This window comes from Grus americana, chromosome 1, assembly GCF_028858705.1.
Source record: "Grus americana isolate bGruAme1 chromosome 1, bGruAme1.mat, whole genome shotgun sequence".
NCBI classification, from domain to species: domain Eukaryota; kingdom Metazoa; phylum Chordata; class Aves; order Gruiformes; family Gruidae; genus Grus; species Grus americana.
In genome coordinates, this window is record NC_072852.1 from 93,618,043 (window position 1) to 93,635,622 (window position 17,580).

General features: G+C 48.0%; 2 protein-coding genes across 6 annotated transcripts in view; one reads left to right on the top strand and one right to left on the bottom strand.

Annotated features, from left to right (window-relative positions):
* Positions 1-1,490, top strand: part of NME7 (NME/NM23 family member 7) — an 89,672-nt gene extending 88,182 nt beyond the window's left edge. For 3 of the 5 annotated variants that reach the window (XM_054836242.1, XM_054836274.1, XM_054836264.1), the window contains one exon: positions 1,220-1,490. In XM_054836242.1, coding sequence (XP_054692217.1) covers positions 1,220-1,252 — 33 coding nt within the window. In that variant the 3' untranslated portion in view covers positions 1,253-1,490. The remainder of the gene's footprint in view (positions 1-1,219) is intronic. The other 2 variants (XR_008578553.1, XR_008578551.1) reach the window with 2 other exon arrangements.
* On the bottom strand, positions 1,300-17,223 carry ATP1B1 (ATPase Na+/K+ transporting subunit beta 1). Its single transcript, XM_054836288.1, has 6 exons — positions 16,639-17,223; positions 13,793-13,921; positions 6,584-6,739; positions 5,607-5,791; positions 3,394-3,474; positions 1,300-2,722 (listed from the first exon to the last, which is right to left on the bottom strand). Exons 1-6 carry the CDS (start codon positions 16,736-16,738, stop codon positions 2,456-2,458), a joined length of 918 nt encoding a protein of 305 aa, XP_054692263.1. The 5' UTR covers positions 16,739-17,223; the 3' UTR covers positions 1,300-2,455.
* Positions 17,224-17,580: the final 357 nt, after the last annotated feature.

Here is a 17,580-nt window from a genome sequence, read left to right on the forward strand (position 1 = left end):
TGGGCCTTTTACAAATAAAGGGGGATTTGGGGGAGGAGGGTGGTGGTTGTTGTGTTCATTTGCTGTGTTGTTCATTTTGGGTTTTGTTGTGTTTATGTTTGGTCGTGGTTTTTTTTTTTTGTTTGGTTTTTTTTTGTTTTGGTTTGTTGTGGTTTGGTTTTTTTTTTGGTGTGTGGGCTTTTTTTTTTTTTAACCTGTCACAGCCCATGGGCCTTAGGGGCAGTTGCTCTTCCCAAAGCTTGAGCTGTGCAGGCCCCCCCCCCCCCCCCCCCCCCCCCAAAAGGGTGGCAGTAGTACAACCACTGATTGCCAGGAGCCAACAATGGCTCAGCTTTCCTGCAGCTCTTGTGCAGGTGGAGCTTCCTTCAGGGAGCATTTTAGCGCTTTAATCACAGTGTCTTTGTTAAACCCTTGCCTTGGTATGAACATACAGCAGCAAATGGAACAGTGGAAGGTGAGATTTCCACTAGCTCCTGCTCCTTGGGAATAGCCTGAAGCAGCCAAATGCAAACGCTTGCTGCCACGGCGTACCATAACTCTGCTTTTCCTTCTAGCAGATGGCAAAAGTTTAGCAGCTTGCTTTTCCAGTATGGCACATTCCAGTTAGGAAGGCTTTTATCAAGCAGCTTGTTCTAGGACCGTCATGTTTTGTCACTCTGCATGAAGAAACTCCCTGGTAATCTGCATCATGCAGCATAAAGCAGTCTTGACTCCTGCAGGAAGCCAGCTGCTGCATTTTGTCACATCTGAGCAGCCCTGTCAGGCATTGCCTGTTCTCAGTGCCAAGCTCTTGGCCCAGCAGCAACACAGAACAAGTCACAACCATGAAACTCAGTTTCTTCTGCTTGCAACTGCAGTGTGCACCCTCCCCACTGGACCTGCAGCAGATACCACCAGGAGAGGCTTTAACCCACACCACAGATGAACCATTTTACCTGTAGTTACTACTAGATGTGTGGCCTGTGGCACCAGACATGGAGAATATGCAGTAATGGTAAATACATTGAAGAGTTTTTGCATTCCCACCCTGTGCGATCATGGCCTCAAACACAGCTCAGGGAGAGGGGAAAACAAATAACTCACACCAGCCCACGCTGTTCCAGGGCTGATGTGTAACACCTTTGCTCACAGGTGGGAGCAGCCATTTAAGCCACTCCCAAAGCTCGTTTCAACTGAGACATTCTGGGAATGATGAAGCTGTATTTTCTGTTTGGAACAGGTGCAGTACTTCTTCAGGATTCTGGACAACTAACAGCCTCCATCCCTACCCGATGCAAAAGAAGATGTGCACACAGAATGGTGTGTTCATTCATTTATTTGTCCAATGTTTCAACCTGACTGAAATACAAGATCAACAAGAGCACTGTACTCCTGGCTATTATTACATGTTAGAACATAGAGTTTTGCACTTTAGACAACATTTAACACCATTCTATGGGGTACTGCATTGCTTTTATAAAGTTTAAAATAAAGATTTATTTTCAAACATGTGACTTTGGTTTATTTCATACATTACACTTTCTTGCAGAAAAAATAAAATTGTACAACTGCATAAATATAAAATTCTTCCACCATGAAAATGGTTAAAACATTCAATAAAGACATTAGCACCACAGTGTGCGATGCCTCCAGCAGGAAAAAAAAAAAAGAAAAAAAAAGAAGAAAAAGAAAAGAAAATATACAAAGCAAAGAGTTTTATTCCTATCACTGAGGAGAGTGATAGTCTGACCCAGTCTCTCACACAACATACTGGAGGATGAGGGAAAAGGTGGAGAGAGAGACAGCATTCGCTACAAAGCACAGTACACAATCATCTATTCTCTTTAACTTCACTTAAGTTAGTTTCCCGTGCCACCCCTCCAAATAAAATACCCTAACACCACAGAAAAGTCAGAAGCCGTATGGAGTGCTGTTAAATATAGTCTCACAGGTGGGCCTTTCTTTGTAAAGGAACAAAATAATGAGAAGTATCATGCCAGTTCTAGTCCCATTGAGTATTTACACCTTGGACAGCAAAAGTCTTTGCTCACAAGAAGTAGAAAACAGATACAATACATGGCTTGAAAAATGACCAGAGTATGCACCTATAGTACTGTACACTAAATAAAATACACAAGGCAGCAATACTTAGGGGCCGGAAACACTGCTTACTACAAGTCAGTTATGGAATCATAATTTACAGTAAAAATGGGCATGTCCCAAGGCTCAATTTTGTTTTCTTTTGTCATTTACAGTAGAATAAATATTTGTCGCTATTGCTACACTTTGTTTACATTCTAACCTAGTAAATGCAGAAAGCTAGTGTAAAGCATATAGATTACGTGTAGGTCCCATACGTATGACAGTTTGTTCAAGACTAGTAGGTGTTCTTTTTTGTTCTTTTTTTTTTTTTTAACCTTTTTAAATGGCTAGGAGGAAGAGGAGGGGGCAGGGGGGGAGAGAGTTGTGCTTACAATCAGCTGCTTTTTATGTCAAATTTAATATCAAAGCGTCCCTGGAAGCGGTCTTTGTCGCTGTACTGGATGTTCTGCCCATAGGCCCTGCATTCCACGCGCACCTCCATGTCGTAGGTCAGGTTGGTGAACTGCACTGCCACCAGCGGCTGCAGGTACCGCGGCTGCAGGAGCTTGCCATAGTAGGGGTAGTACTGCAGGGCAAAGCCAGGGTAGCCACCCATCCCGTAGTACTCCACTGTGCCTATTTTGTCTGCATCTTCCTCTCTCTAGGGAGGCAGGAAAAGGAAGAACGAACAATGACAATCACCCAAACTCTACCTTCTGCAGCCCTTTTCCCCAGCATCATCTGTTTTTCACCAAGTGCACAACCTCGCTTTGGTCATCACCGAGCCTCATCTTGACAGCACAAGGATGGTCCCAATGGTGGAGAGGACACTTAAGTGCTGTCTAACCAGCAGCTACACAATAAGCACTTCCCATCACACACTGGCCAGGAAAAAGGGCTTTTCTCTATTTAAAAACTCACTTCTTTATGCATCAGAAGTGCTTCCTGTCACACCAATGCACTTCGGGGAAAAAAAAAAAAGTTGCTGTTTCTCAGCTGCTTTACAACATCACATAAAATACCTCTTCCCTGGAGTCCTTTTTTCAGTCATCCCTACTAGGAGCTCCAGTACAGCACTTGGAAGCAAAATGGCTACTTTTGAGGATACCCTGTGCTATCCACCCCTGCTTTTACCCCTCCCTGCGAGGGCAGCACTGTCATTCGTCACCCATGAGGCTTTAAGAAACTCCTGTTGTGAAGGGGAGATATCCCACGTAAGAACCACCACAGTTGTCTGTGGAAAGGCAGAAAGTGGTCACTATGCTTGGACAAAGACTTAAGACAGTCATCCCCTGCAGCTTCCCCGCTCTGCTCTACTGTAGCTCAACTTACCTTGGCAGTGCAGTGGACAGGGATGAGATACGAGTTGTATTTCGCCATGACCTCTGGAGGGAGGCTCTCATTTACCGGAGGCTAGGAGAAACCCAAACCAAGAAGATGTTACACACCGGACACTTCTCTGCAGACCGCAGCACCTTTGCAGCGGCAAAGCTCCGTGGTACCAAACACAGGCCATTAACCAGAATCCCTTCCAGCTCCATTACAGAGGCAACAGCTCCTGGTGGTGGTTCTTGGGACAGACAGACAGCCTAACACAACTAGAAGCTGGGGAACCTGAGTCAAGCAGAGCTGTTGTCTGTTATTACAGCTTTACTGCTGTGGATACCAAGGCAAGGCAATCGGGCTATTTTCCATCTTGTGGTGTCACTGGGGAGAGCGAGCGCTAGCTGGGGAGCTTGTTTGTGCAGAGTCCAGGCAGCGGCAGGAAGACACGCGCTGCTGGAGGATTTGCCACCTGCCTGCCAGGTGAGTGCAGCCAGGACTGGAAAAGCACAGGAAAGAACAAAGCGTGGCAGTCACACCCTGGCGCTGAACTTCAACAGCACCTACAGGGAAGGACAAAGGCTCCAAGCGTGTGAAGGAAAGGTGGGAGTGCCAGCTCTCATGTTGGTCTTTGGTCTCTTAACAAGCGCAGTAGTTTCGGTTCACAACCTTGCAGGTCTCAGCTCCACTTTACACATACCTTCCCAACACAAGAGCTACAGGATCTCTGCTGGAGCGTGGAATGAGGGAAAGAAATAGCGCCTTGGATACATACGTCATTTAGAAATTAAATGTGTCAAGTCATTCCTTGACTAGACCCTGCTGTCTAATGCGGTCTGGAGCTCTTCAGAGCTCTGTGGCAAAGAAAAGAGGAACACACCAGACCTTTCTCTTCCCCAAACATGCGCATCTTATGCCATCCCACAACCACTGCATACCAAGCACAATGCATTCCTGCTAAAACGCACCCACTGTTTCCACCCTGGATCAGATGAGCCAGAATTCAACTTGTTTCTTTTAGCACAGGGCACGCTCCCTTCAAAGAAAAATACTCCTCAAAACACGTTAGCTAGACAGCACCATTCCTTGTCCTCAACTACACGGATGGATGGCGGTGAAGGTGGCCAGCACACCACTTGCACTGTTTTCCATCCAGAAGATGGAGTGGCAGGTTTTACACACCACTTTATTCAATAACATGTGCTCTGCCACTGAATTCTTAGAGGATTTTCTAGCATTTAACTGTGTTGGGGAAAAAAAAAACAACTAGAAGTAAAAGCCGTTCCTGTCCGGTAACATCCTTTAGCATTACTGCAAACCCGCCTTCAGGTGCAGCACAGAGCAAGCACGTGACAGAGACATCCTACAGCATCTGGAAAACTGCATTAAATAACCTAAAGATTTCCTCACCTTTCTTGGAGTAAGAGCTGTGCCTGACTCTCAGATGTAGTTTATGCTTTACAGACTATGTATCGGTCTGATAGTGACTATTAGCATGACTTCATGACTTTAAGCTGAAGGAGGGTCAATTTAGATTAGATGTTAGAAAGAAATTCTTTACTGTGAGGGTGGTGAGGCACTGGAACAGGTTGCCCAGAGAGGCTGTGGAGGCCCCATCCCTGGAAGTGTTTAAGGCCAGGTTGGATGAGGCTTTGGGTGACCTGGTCTAGTGGAGGGTGTCCCTGCCCGCAGCAGGGGGGTTGGAACTAGGTGATGTTTGAGGTCCCTTCCAACCCTAACCATTCTGTGATTCTATGATTCATTTAATTAAGTGGTTTTAGCAAGGCAGTCAACTCTACAGTGCCTGAGGAAAGAATGGAGTAGATTGGGGCACGACAACGTACTGATCTTACTGCAGATAGGGATGGTCTGGGACGGTCCCATGGCAGCACACAGGAACTTAAAATGGGTTTTATCATTTGGAGAAAATACCCCGATGGAGCAATTCAGCCAGCAGGCTCAGAAGTCGCCAGATCAATAACCAGGAGTTTGCACTGTCAGGTTCATTGCTACTTGTTACCAACTTGCGGTGCACAGTTTTCATTGCTTTTTAATGGAAAGGTTTTTTAAAGCCAGTTACTCAAATTGTCTCACAATTTCTCCTCTGCAGAAGTGGTTTAATACTGATCTCTCTCCAGAGACAGAAAAGCAGGCACAGCAAATCTGCAGCCAACTCCTCCTCATCATCAGTAGCTTCTGCTAGAAAGGGAAGAGATACTTGCCTTTGGTTTGAAGCCGATAATTCTGTTGAGCTTGACAAGGATGCATGGTTTGCCATCCCTGTATCCAAAGGTGGGATCATTTATTCCAGAACAGTTTTCCAGCCATTCACGTCTGAATTTGCAGACCTTCTTCTGGCCCTGGGCATCACTATATGGTCCTCTGTCTTTGTAATCAGCAGGTGTGTCTGTCGTGGTGGGGGAATGAAAAGACGACCATATGCAATGTGACCTTTCACTTGTCAGAAACAGCAGTGCTTATGCTTCACTCTGTAGTTAGGATTTCCCCCTCGTCCAAACAGGTAAGTGACATCACCTTCTCGAGGCTGACACCACAGACCTGCACCCAGCCACCCCCCACCGTGTGGGCTGGTCCTGGACCAGCAAGTTTGCGGGAGGGGTTGTTTTTTAACTGAGGATTCTTCCAGACTACAAGAGAACACACACATTTGTAATCCACTGGCTCAGAGATATTTTTTTGGCAGCTTTTACAAGCGGGTTTCCCTCAGATTTTACATGCACGTATTATAAGGTGACAGTCTCATTCCACGTTATTACATGTAATCTATTAAAGGTTAATAGCGCCCAGATGTTTTGCTGCATTGAATCAAGAGGACTGACACTGGCTTTAGCAAAGTCATCAGTAAAACCTCCATGGCTTTCAGAGAGGCTAAGGTCAGCACCATGTGCTTTTTAGAGTCCGCTGCAACTTTCTCCAAGTGAAATCTGGCAGTTCCCAACCACAGAATGTCTACAACAACCTTCTACGTACATCCCTGGCCAATCTGGTCTGTCCAAACTGACCATTTACCAAGCAGCCGTATGACTGAAACCAGAGCCGGCCAGCTTACCAACATGTACCCAACAGCGGTTGCAATAAAAGGACCAGCCAAAGACAGAGACCACCCCTGCTCACCCTCAGCTCCTGATGCAGAGGTGTTGGTCAGAGCCCTCAGCTGCAGGAAACAATCGAGACTTACCCCCACAGTCCTGAAATACTATGTTTTCAGTTTGTTGATCAGCGTTGTAGTCCTTTAAGAACTTCTCGAGGTTCTTCACATAGGCCTCATAACTTTTGGGATCAGAGGCAGTAAAGGAAATTTCTGTCTTTTGTACCTGGGGGATTTGAGTCAGTCCTAAGAAAAGCAAAATTGGAAAGAAAACATTAAGTACACCTTAGAGTTGCACAGTCTCAAGGCAACGCAATGCACACCAAGAACGTAACTCATTCTAATAATCTCTATTTTTCAGACTTCAGGACTCGCACAAAACAGCTTAAGCTCACTAGAGGGGAGGCTCTGACAGGCTCTTATCTCCTCTTTCCAACAACAGTCTGGAATATTCATCATGATGTTTGCATTACTAAGCAGATAAAAATCACAGAATCCAGAAGGGAGGCTAGAAGTCAAGGTTTTCCCCAAGAAAAACAGTCAACCACAAGTCCCCTGCCTACTTCTGCCTCCTCCCCAAAGACAGAGGGGAAGCTGTCTGCGTGTGAGACCAACCACACACAATAAAGTCCCATAGAAGCCTACTCTTGTGTGTGTATCCCTAATAGGTTGACTTCAAAGTCTGCAAAACATGTTATGCATTTAGGATAAAAACCAGAGCTACCCACTCATGAACCCTTGCAATAAAATACGAGAGGTTCCCCAAGTTGGGTACGGTTGCTGCTGGTTGTAATCCACATTGCCTTTGTGTAGTCTCCCTTGCAGGATGCAGGGCAGAAGACATTTTCTCACTCAGTAAATTCATCAGCCTCATGGCTTTCCCTGGTCTTTCCATGCTGTAAGCAGGTATTTCTGATTGCAGAAAAAGCTTTCCAAGCTCTCTAATCAGCAGCTCATCAGCGAGTGGGTGAGTAGGAAATACCACCACATGGGAGAGAAGTTTAAAAGACTATCCTAGATTCTTTTGACTTTAGGAGGACAAATATAAAAAGAATGCACGGAGAAGAGAAGGGACTAGATACAAGCAATGCCTACAGATGATGAGAAGCACCAAGCCCTTTGTTTTTCATTATGGGGCTTGGAAATAGTCGCTCCTGCATGATGCTTAGGTCACATTTTAATTGAATGCATTCATGCATGACTAACACTTTAAACTTAAGTAATGGGAACTGGAGTTCATGCGGCTTTTGTGGCAGCCACTGTAATTATTGATGTCTTGACTTCTGTTCAGTTTGTCATCTTCATTTTAGCAAGAACAAGAAAAAGGAGCAGTATTTGCTTTGACAGCTTTCAGAACAGGCCTGTTGCCAACAAGTTCCCCTGGTGCAAAATTCAGGCAGCTTAGCTGGCTGGCCCCAACCCACAGGAGCTTGTGACTCCAGCAATTTTTCCAAAGCCACTTGAGTGCTTCTGCTTAGTCCCTCCTCAAGCCAGCTCACCACTCCCCCCCCCACCCGCTACCCACTGAGTTGGAATTTGTAACCTAGGACAAAGATTAGTTTTGTTCCCCTAAACGCAGCTCCTAGTAGCCAAAGATAGTGAGACACCCAGTGAGCTGTGCAGGGTTTCAAGTTTTATTCCAGGAAGCAGCTTTAAATGCTCAGAACTCCCTCTGGTACAAATTGACCAGGTTTAGAAGCAACTTATTATTCCACTAGCAGAATAATGTCCTACTCTCCAAAGTCAGTGGCTTTCAACCCCTTTTCAAGCAATTACTTGCATTCTTGATTCACAGTTATAAATAAATATATATAAAATCAATAAGCTGGGTTCAATTTTAGTAAGGGACTTCAATCCCATCCTGCCTAACCCTCCTCATGTTACTGCTCAGCTGGGAAGCAACAGGCTCAGAATCACTTGAAGTGGTTGTCTGGAATTGCAGCAAAGGCAGGCTTTGGTTCCCCTCCTGGGTCTGCCTTTTCCAGAGTTCAAGTTACAGGTGGGTCATTCAAGTGTATAAATATAAAATTCAAGAAAGCTTGGCCAGGTTTGTTAAGATTCAGTCAGGCAGTTAAGCTATTCAGTTGTGCTCAGGACCTCTAAAACCCAGCAACTCTCTACCTCTGGTTTTGGGTTGGTTTTTTTTTTTTTTTTGTCTTGTCCAAGGTAATGCATGAACGCACCCACACGGGCATGGCAGAGGTGAAGGGAAGGACAGCAACGTACCCCCGTGGTGTGTAAAAGCCACCTACCAGATGAACTCCGGTCTCCGGTTAAGAAAGCCAGGCCCCCAACATATAGTGCAAAGCCAACCTTCTGCCCCCAAGACAAGTGACTTGGTTGGGAGCACAGACTCCCATCCAAAGCATTCCTGTCTTGCAAATCTTTGCAGAGCAGCACCGAAGCCCAAGCAGCACCTCCGTACAGCTGCTCCAGTGGCCAGTGCAAGACAACAACCATTCCTGCCAGGTAGACTCAGCCTGTGGTGACAGCTGGGCTGCTTTCAGCCAAACTTCGGGCATTTATGGGTACCTGGATGAACCACACTGGGCTTTGGTGCAGCAGGTGCTTTCTTTGTTTAGGAAAAGAGCAAAGCAGAGATCAGTCTTCCCACTTATGAAGCAAGGAAACAAATCTTTGTGAAGATGAAAGGCTTATGAAAATAGCTTTATCCCGATTAAAAAATATGGGTATCATTACTGGCTTCTACCACAATCTCCATTCTCATATGCCTGCAACTGAAGACCCAAAGCCCTAGGCACAGATCTATCATTTCCTTCTTTGTTTTCAATCTGTACATCCCGTAGCCAAAATAAAAGCTTCAATTCTGTTATCAAAGCAGCACTATCACTGAGCCCTGCTTAAGCGTTTGTTTTTTGTTTTTTTTTTTTTTCAAAGTGTGTGTGTTTGGTATGATGAGAGGAGTAACCTCCGCAAAACTTCTGTAACCCTTCTCAAAACCTCTCTCATCGCCATCAGGGGAACTGAAGCCAGTAGGGACAAATGACAAAGCTGAGCTGTTCCAGTGCTACCTACCATAGGTTGCTAGACATCTAGGAAAATATGCAACTCAAAGTACAGGGATGAATAAACCACTTTGGGGCTTCATGCACATGAGGAAGCTGTTCATGAGCAAGCACTATGGGAGAAAAGAAAGCCTCAAGTGCTTTCATAGCCAGCAGTCTAAACAACCCTCTCTTCATCTTCACACTATGATCTGCATCTCATGCCATTAACACAGCGATGCACCATGGTGTCATTGTGGTGATGCTGTTCTTCACACACGGAAGAATTAATGCTAAGAAAATACTGACAAATTATTTTTGACAATTTCTGCAATTGGCTCCTAGAGTACATTGCTAGGAAATATGACTACTGTCTTCATTTGACTGACACTGTCCACATAAATGATGAGTGATGCCTTGACTTGGTGACAGACACCACCTTCTGTTGGCTTTCTAATTCTGTGGATGTACCAAGATATGAAAACCAAAAAATAATCTTGTGAAGTCATTGATTTTTTTCAGCTACAGTTCCACTTCCAAAACACCACTGCAGATTAAAATACCATTTATTCAACTTCACTTAAAACCATATTTTCCACAGTCTTCATTCTAAGCTGCAGGAGCAAGACTTCAGGAAAAAGTGTCCTGAGGGTGAAGAGGAAGAAAGTAGAAGTGGGAAGTCAGGCTTGTTATTAGGAATGGTTGTGTAAGTCCATCATAACCACTTCATCATGCAATGTTCATTTCCAATTACCCTGTAATCTTGGTCTAGAATGAATCTGAACACTCCTGGTATGCTCACCACAGATGACCAACTGAGCGATCACTACATCATTTCTATTTACCACCCCCCCAGCTCACTAAGTATAGACTTCAAAAGCCTCCATACCAAACGATGTCCTTCCAAGCTTCCAGTCCCCTTCTACCTCATCCTCGAAGTGCAAAACACAGGTGCACATTTTCTACAAACACAGCAAAATCTGCTTGGTAGATAGCATCCCTGGAGCTTGAGATTCAGAGATATTTCCAAACATAGGTGCTGAGATAAGAGACCAAAGAAGAAAAATGCAACTCCACAGGAGGTGGCATACACTCCTTGGGACTTTCCTGTCACCTCCCGGCTGCTGTCCAAGCTAAATAAGCCAAGTGGGGAGTACACACCAGAGCAGCCTTTTCCATGACACAGCCACTGCCCAGGCACGTGGTGGCCAGGCAGCACGTGAAGCAGGGACACCTGAAATCCCCTGGCTGGAGCAGGGATTCTTCCTTCCAGCTGCTGCTTCAAAAGAGCCTCAGGCAGCAGCAAGCTCTCTCATCCCTATGCCAGCCCTAGGGACAGGATGCTGCGTTTCAGAGGATGCACACCACAAGATGGCAGGATACACAGCCCAATTTACATTGGGGTGGGGGAGGAGGAGACTGGAGTGTTATTTTTAAATAACAGTGTACTGAGCATTTAAGAGGCAATATCCTCATCCTTCCCTATTAGCAGGGTAAGTTCTTTGTTGTTTAAAGCAGAGTCCGAGCCTGCAGCACACGTGGAACTGGGAGCTGGGGCTGTCGCAATGGCAAGGCTGGACAAGGAGGTAAACTGCGCTGTCCCTTCCCCCGCCCCAAGACAAAAAGAGGAGGGAAAAAAGGTATCATGGAAAGGTACAAAACTCAGCTTGCCCTGAAGCCCTGTATAACATTCCTGTTGTGTTCAATGCAGAAACCAATTAGCATAGTAATGACACTTGGCTACAAAAACAGCACTTTATGGCTTTCCGTGTTATACCCATGTCAATAACTCAATAAAACATCCTGTAGGTTCTGCTGCTGTTATGAAGTCTGTTGTACTTCAGAACAGAAATGATATTATAGCAGCCCCTACAGCATTTCTCATGCAAATCCCAAAGGGAAGTTTAGTTTCTCCTTTCCTAGCCATTTTGGGCTGACACAGCAGTGATTTGCCCAAGGACAGAGCCCTGTAACAAGAATAAAACCAGGTTTTCCATTTTTCCTAGAAATTCCAGGGCTCTATCAAGCTGCCAATATACTTGACTTGCAAATCTTCCCACAAGAGCCAGGAATCAGAATTGCATAACACTGTTTTATGCTGTTCATAGTCTGCAGGGGTCCCAGACCACAGAAAACTCGACTTAGATGCTCACCAAGCGCAGAGTGGATGTGCCCACAGGTGTGTTCGCTGCCAGAAGAGCTGTTGTGCTTGGAGCACAGGGGAGAGCCCTACACAGCAGGGAAATATGGGGATCACTGACCTCCCAAACACAGCAGTGCAGCAACTCACTACAGTGTCAATCTCTGCAAAAGCCCACATTAAAAGGCTATTTCTGGTTCATTGTGGTCTAACAGCTGCTGTGCCACAGCATGAGGAACCAACTCAACGTTAAGAGCCAACCTCCACCACACCTCACCCCTAGCTTGTCCAAGTTTGGAGAAAGAGTTGTCACATGAGGACCCTACGCTATTAACTGGTAAATAACTCCTTAAAGTTGTACGCATGTGCCATCATAGCTTGGTTCAAAACCCTTGTTTATTGGGCTGCCTACTGTCATATATTCAAGGAGCTGGATTTTGTTCCCCTTGATTTCAGATGTCCTGAAAGCCCATTACAAAGATCCCTGATGACCTTTTCATTCTTCCTCCATTTTGATTTCTGTATTACACACAAGAGCATCACAAAATTCAGTTCCTTTTTTTGTTAAAAAAAGGATAAGCCCCAGAAACACTGGTGCAGTAAACAAGAGATGAATAAAAATCCTCTGCAGACTGAAACCCTACCAGAGTTGTTTTAAAATTAAAATTGCGAACTGCTGTTACACAGAAAGCAAACAGTTTACCTAGAATGAGTAATTAAGTGACATCAGGCTAAACAGCAGGTCTGTCTGGATGTGACCCAAGATCCATGGGCTTCTTTGCTAATTATTTCACATCTAGTGAGACCACTGGACTTCAGCCAGGAAAAAACACATTATTAAAATAACTACTCCACCATTAGCCATGTTGGCTTTTCAGATGCAGCTAACTGCTCTGGGCAATATCCGTGACAGTTTAGTCTTTCCTGCAAGTGTCAGAGCCCATTGCAGAGACATAAACAGCCACTTTGAGTGCTTAAGACAGCATTTACCCCAGCCATGGTACATTAAGAAGTGCCACACACTAACACAGCAGTTCCAGTCTCTGTTCTGTCTTTAAAAAAGTGCTGGTGGAAAAGCAATTATCTGAAAAAGATGATTCTTTGCTGAAATATAAGACCACTTGGTGATGGTAACATTCTCTGTTGTTGAGCAGGGAATAATCACAGCATAGCACTGCAGACGGTGGGGCTGTAAGACAGAGTGACACTAGAGCCAACTTCTGTAGCTACAAGCCATCAGCCTCACAATTGTCACTTAAATACCACTGTTATTAAAAGCTTCTGAACTGTTTTACAGAGCAACTGGAGACAGATCGTTACCATCCCCAGTGCCAAGCAGCCTCAAGGTCATTTATAATGTGGGAAAGCAGCAGTTGCGCAGCTCCCCCACCACGCTCTGAGCAGCCGCTGGCTGCAGCCGGAATCAGATAGCGCAGCAGAGCCCAGACAGGCAGAGCGGGGAACCTGCAGCAAGGGTTAGTTACTCCATTTGCCCATACCCAAGGCTAGCTGGGCACAGACACTGCTCAAGTGATCATTTTCATTTTGAGCAGAGCCTTATTTTGTCTAGTCGTGCATCAGCAACTGCAAAACCCACCTTTAGCCTCCCACAACACACTCAGTTGAAATACCCATTGGTAAAGCTACCGTCTCCTCTAGATCACATAATGTAGCTCAGTGTTGGCTAAAACAATTCAGTAAGCACACACAAAATTTAGTATGGTCCCCTTTCTCCTTGTGCACCCCAGTTCCACAGATAAAGCTAACATTTTACCTTTGTCCCTTCACTTACCCACGGGAACACAGTGGCTATGAAGAAAGAAAAACTGAACCCAGCTCCTTCATACAGCTCATTCCCAAGGTGAAGCCTCTTAGCCCCACTCCATTGCTTCAGTTTAAGGGGAGAGCAGCAACACAGGTTTAAGGCTCCTCTCAGACAGGAGCATATTTCATGTGATGCAACCTTTAATTCTAGCAGGATTGCCTTCAAGCCCCGATACTGTTAACACAGAAGGCTGAGAACATACCCACCCCCTACAAATATGTGTTGCAGCAACGACACGCTTATTTCATCCTCCTTCTTGAGGTGAGTAACCAACCCGCCTCCCCAGAACAGCTTGTACTAAGTCAGACATGGGCCTCCTATATAGTTACCTGGAGGTGCCACTCGATCCTGGTATTTGGGCTCAAATTCACTGACAGTGAGCAACATCACTTGGATGGTCCCAATGAATATACCTGCCAGGCAACCGTAGAAGATGACATAGAAGAGGAGAATCTTAACTGCAAGAGGAAACAAACAGAAAGAGGAATCAAATCAAGCCACCAAGGCAGTCATGTTTCAGGACAAAATTTCCAACCTTTGGCACTTGTAAGTAAGAACCCAGCACACTGAATTCCGATAGCAAGGCCTGCCACAGCGGCATATTTTTAACAGTGAGATTATGCCCTGATGCAGGTAGACAGAAAATGTAAGTCACTCCAGTTGTCTGGGGGCCTGGAAGCATGAGCCCCTAAAAACATAGAAATCCAAGAATCAAGATCTAGAATTGTAAAACATGAAGATTAAACCATGTTCTTTGGTATTTTAAAGGATCCCTTGGCTGAGCCAACACTACCATCACACGCTATCACAGGTGACAAACTTTTGATGAAGCAAGTGCCCAACAGCAAGAGGCCATGCTATGGGTGTGCTCTGAATGACATCCATTCCACAAAGCTCTGGGCCTCAAAGCTATTTCCAGGACAGTCTACAGTAAGTGTTGCATTCAGGTTTACAAGCAACAGTAAAGCCTGAACTCCCCTAGCAATTCAGGCTATTACCTTCATTAAAGACAAGGGAAGCAGAATTCAGGCCCAAATTAGCTCCAATACTCGATGTCAAATGCAGGAAAGTACTCAGAGATGTCACAGCACTGCAGGTTTACCAGCCTTGCATGTCTACAAAGGCGCTCCACCACACTCATATCAATTAGAAAGTGTATTACATAATAACGAAAGACTGAATTTAGTTTTAGTCTAAAGGGAGATGCCCAGAATAATCTTTGGGGTGGCAGGGGGTGTGTGGAGAAGAATCTGGAGACACAGCATGGCTCGGACTCTGGGTATCAGTTACCAGTTTACAAGGATTATCTCAACTGATTAACTGCACAGTAACATGCCGTACTAGGCATCACCAGGCCGTCTACGGGAAGGATAAGCCAGCCCATGCCAAGCAACTATATGCTAATCATGCTGCAGGAACAAGCAGGCCAGCGCAAAGGCCAAAGAGTGCTTAAAGACGCTGCTTGATCTCGGACTGTCTTCATCTAATTGCAAACAAAAAAACCAGATGGCTTCTTTGAAGGACTTCAAGCGACCAGCTACAAGGGAAGGGGAAGAAGCACTAGGTGGAAGTATTCCTCTTCCCTCCCCAGCCCCATCGTAAAAAAAAGCTTCCATCAGTGGAGAAGCCTCACAACAAACACACATGGTTCTGGTCATTTTCTTTTCAAGTCTATGAAAGACAGGCCAGCAGGAAGGACAGACAGTGACACAGAGGCTGAGGGACACTGTCAGAAAGGCACTCCATCCTCTTGTCTTCCTCGAGTGCACCAGAGGTAGCCAGAGCTGGTGGGCAGAGCTGGGTGCGGTAGCGTGGTGCTCCAGGAGTTAAAAGCACTCTTTGGTATCCAGGCAGCGTAAAGCAAATGGCTGTGACGTCAGGGACGTTTGCAAATTTTTTCCAGAGCATGGTCATAGGAGGTGCTGTTGTAACAAACCAAACACTAACGCTGCTGTCTGCAGTGTAATGCCTTTGAGTTTTGTAACATCAAAAGGCAAACGCTGGGAGGTAGCTTATTTAATCAGGTTCCCAGCCAGGATGCTCCTAACACCTAAGACACCTTAAAGGTCAAAACCACTCCTAGGTCTCAGAAAATACACAGCAGGTCTACCAACTGAGCACAACAGGGTTGAATGAGAAAGCTTCCCGCAACAGGTAGGTTTATAACAGAGCAATCGGATCATCAGCCTGCAGATTGACTCCACAAATGGAAATCAGTCCTAGGCGGATAGGTACAGGCACCCTGGGAGAAGGACCTGGTTCAGCCTCCGCATCTGAAGCACTGCGCAGTTGCCTAGTGCCTCAGGAGGCGAAAAATACCTATCCATGCGCACCCACAACCCAATTCTGCTCACGTAAAGATACAGCAGAAGCCTGCTCTAGTCCGCCCGCCTGCCAGAGCTAAAGCCGGCAGCTCCGGATGTGGCACCTCCAGCTAATCCATTACAACAGGAGCAGAATTCAACATCGCAAGGGTGGCACGCCAGCTGTGGTTGGCAGCAACTGGAAGACTGTCTATTTGCGTAAAGAAAGTGTTAAAAGCCTCTTAGACTAAGTGCTATTTGTACAGCTCCTAGTAAATACATCATGAGCATTTAATCACGAATGCACATATAGCCATTTCCTTCTGGCAGAGGCATTAAAAGCCAATTGTTCTCTCTCGACGAGGTAAAATTAGCTCAGTTTCCTTTATCCAGAGAAAAGGGTAAAAAAAGAAAAGCCACCCTGAAGTCCAATGCAGATGACGGCTGGGAGGGCTGGCTCCCCCGACGGCGATGCTCCCGGGCCGGGCCAGCCGCCGGGAAAGGAGACCCAAGGACGAGGCGCCCTCACCAAGGTCGGCCCGCCCCGGGCTCCATCCCGGGGCCGGGGGCCGACCCCGCCTCACCCCCGGCCCCACCTGAAGTCACACCTACGCGGGTAGGGCCCCTCGGCCCCCACGGGGCCCCACAGGACATCGGAGGGGAGGGGGGAAGGAGGGCCCCCCGCCCTCACTCAGCGGGGACGCGTCGCGTCGGCTCCGGCCGCAGCCCCCTCCCCCGCCCGGGCCGCCCTCGCCGGGGGCCGCAGCCCCGCCGCAGGCGGCAGAGGCGGGGCACCGCGGGCCGTGCTGCAGTGCCCGCCGCATCGCCGCCGCCCCCCGACCCGGCCCCGCCGCCCCCGGCCCGGCACTCACACCAGCTGCCCCCAGTGCGACCCAGCAGCTCCTTCTTCTCCGAGTTCCAGATGAATTTCTTCCAGTTGCCATCGCCATCCTTGGCCTTCCCGCGGGCCATGGCGAACGGACGGGCGGGCGAGCAGCGGCGGAGAGAAGTCTAGCCCTCGGCGGGCGGCGCGGGAAGGCCCCGGCCGTGCTCCGCGCCCCGCGGCACCGGGAAGGTCTAGGTGCGCCCGCCCGCGCTGCGGGGCGGCCGTCGGCGCTGGCCCGGTGGGGTGGGGGGGGTGAAGCGACCGGGGGGTGCAGGCAGGAGCGGCGGCGGCCGGTGAGAGAAAGCTGAGCGAAGCCCACGGGGCACAGAGCAGCCGCGCTCCTCGCCTGCCGCGCCCCTTCATATACACCGCGGGCTCCGCCCCGCCGCTGCCTCCGCCAATGGACGCAGGCACAGGGCCCCAGGGGCGGGACCGGTACGCGGGAGCGGTACGGCGGGAGGGACCGGGGCGGGGGGGGAAAGGAGGGGGCTGCGGTGCCGGCGGCAGCTGCCGGTCTGTCCGGGCCGCCCCGCCGCGCACCTGAGCTCTGCCCTCGCTGCCGGGACGGGGCAGGCTGCGGCGGGTGGGCACGGGCGTGCCGGTGGATGCGCGCGCACGGGTGTGCCAGGCGTGGGCGTGCTCGGGCGCGTGTCCCTGCCCGTCGGTAGCTGCAGCATGCGCGCCTGCGTGCGCATGTGTCCGCGTGCCCGCGCGTGCAGGTGTGCAGGCGCGTGCGTATGCACGCGCCTGCACACCTGCACGCGCGGGCACGCGCATGCTTGTGCCGGGGTCGCGAGGCCCCGCCTGGTACTTTATAGCACACCCACACCCCCACCCGCTCCCTGCGGGTCCCGGTTCCTGCAGAGGCCGGGCCCCCCGGCCGGCAGCGCCGCAGTAGAGGCTGATCGGTCGGGTGCTGAGCATCGCC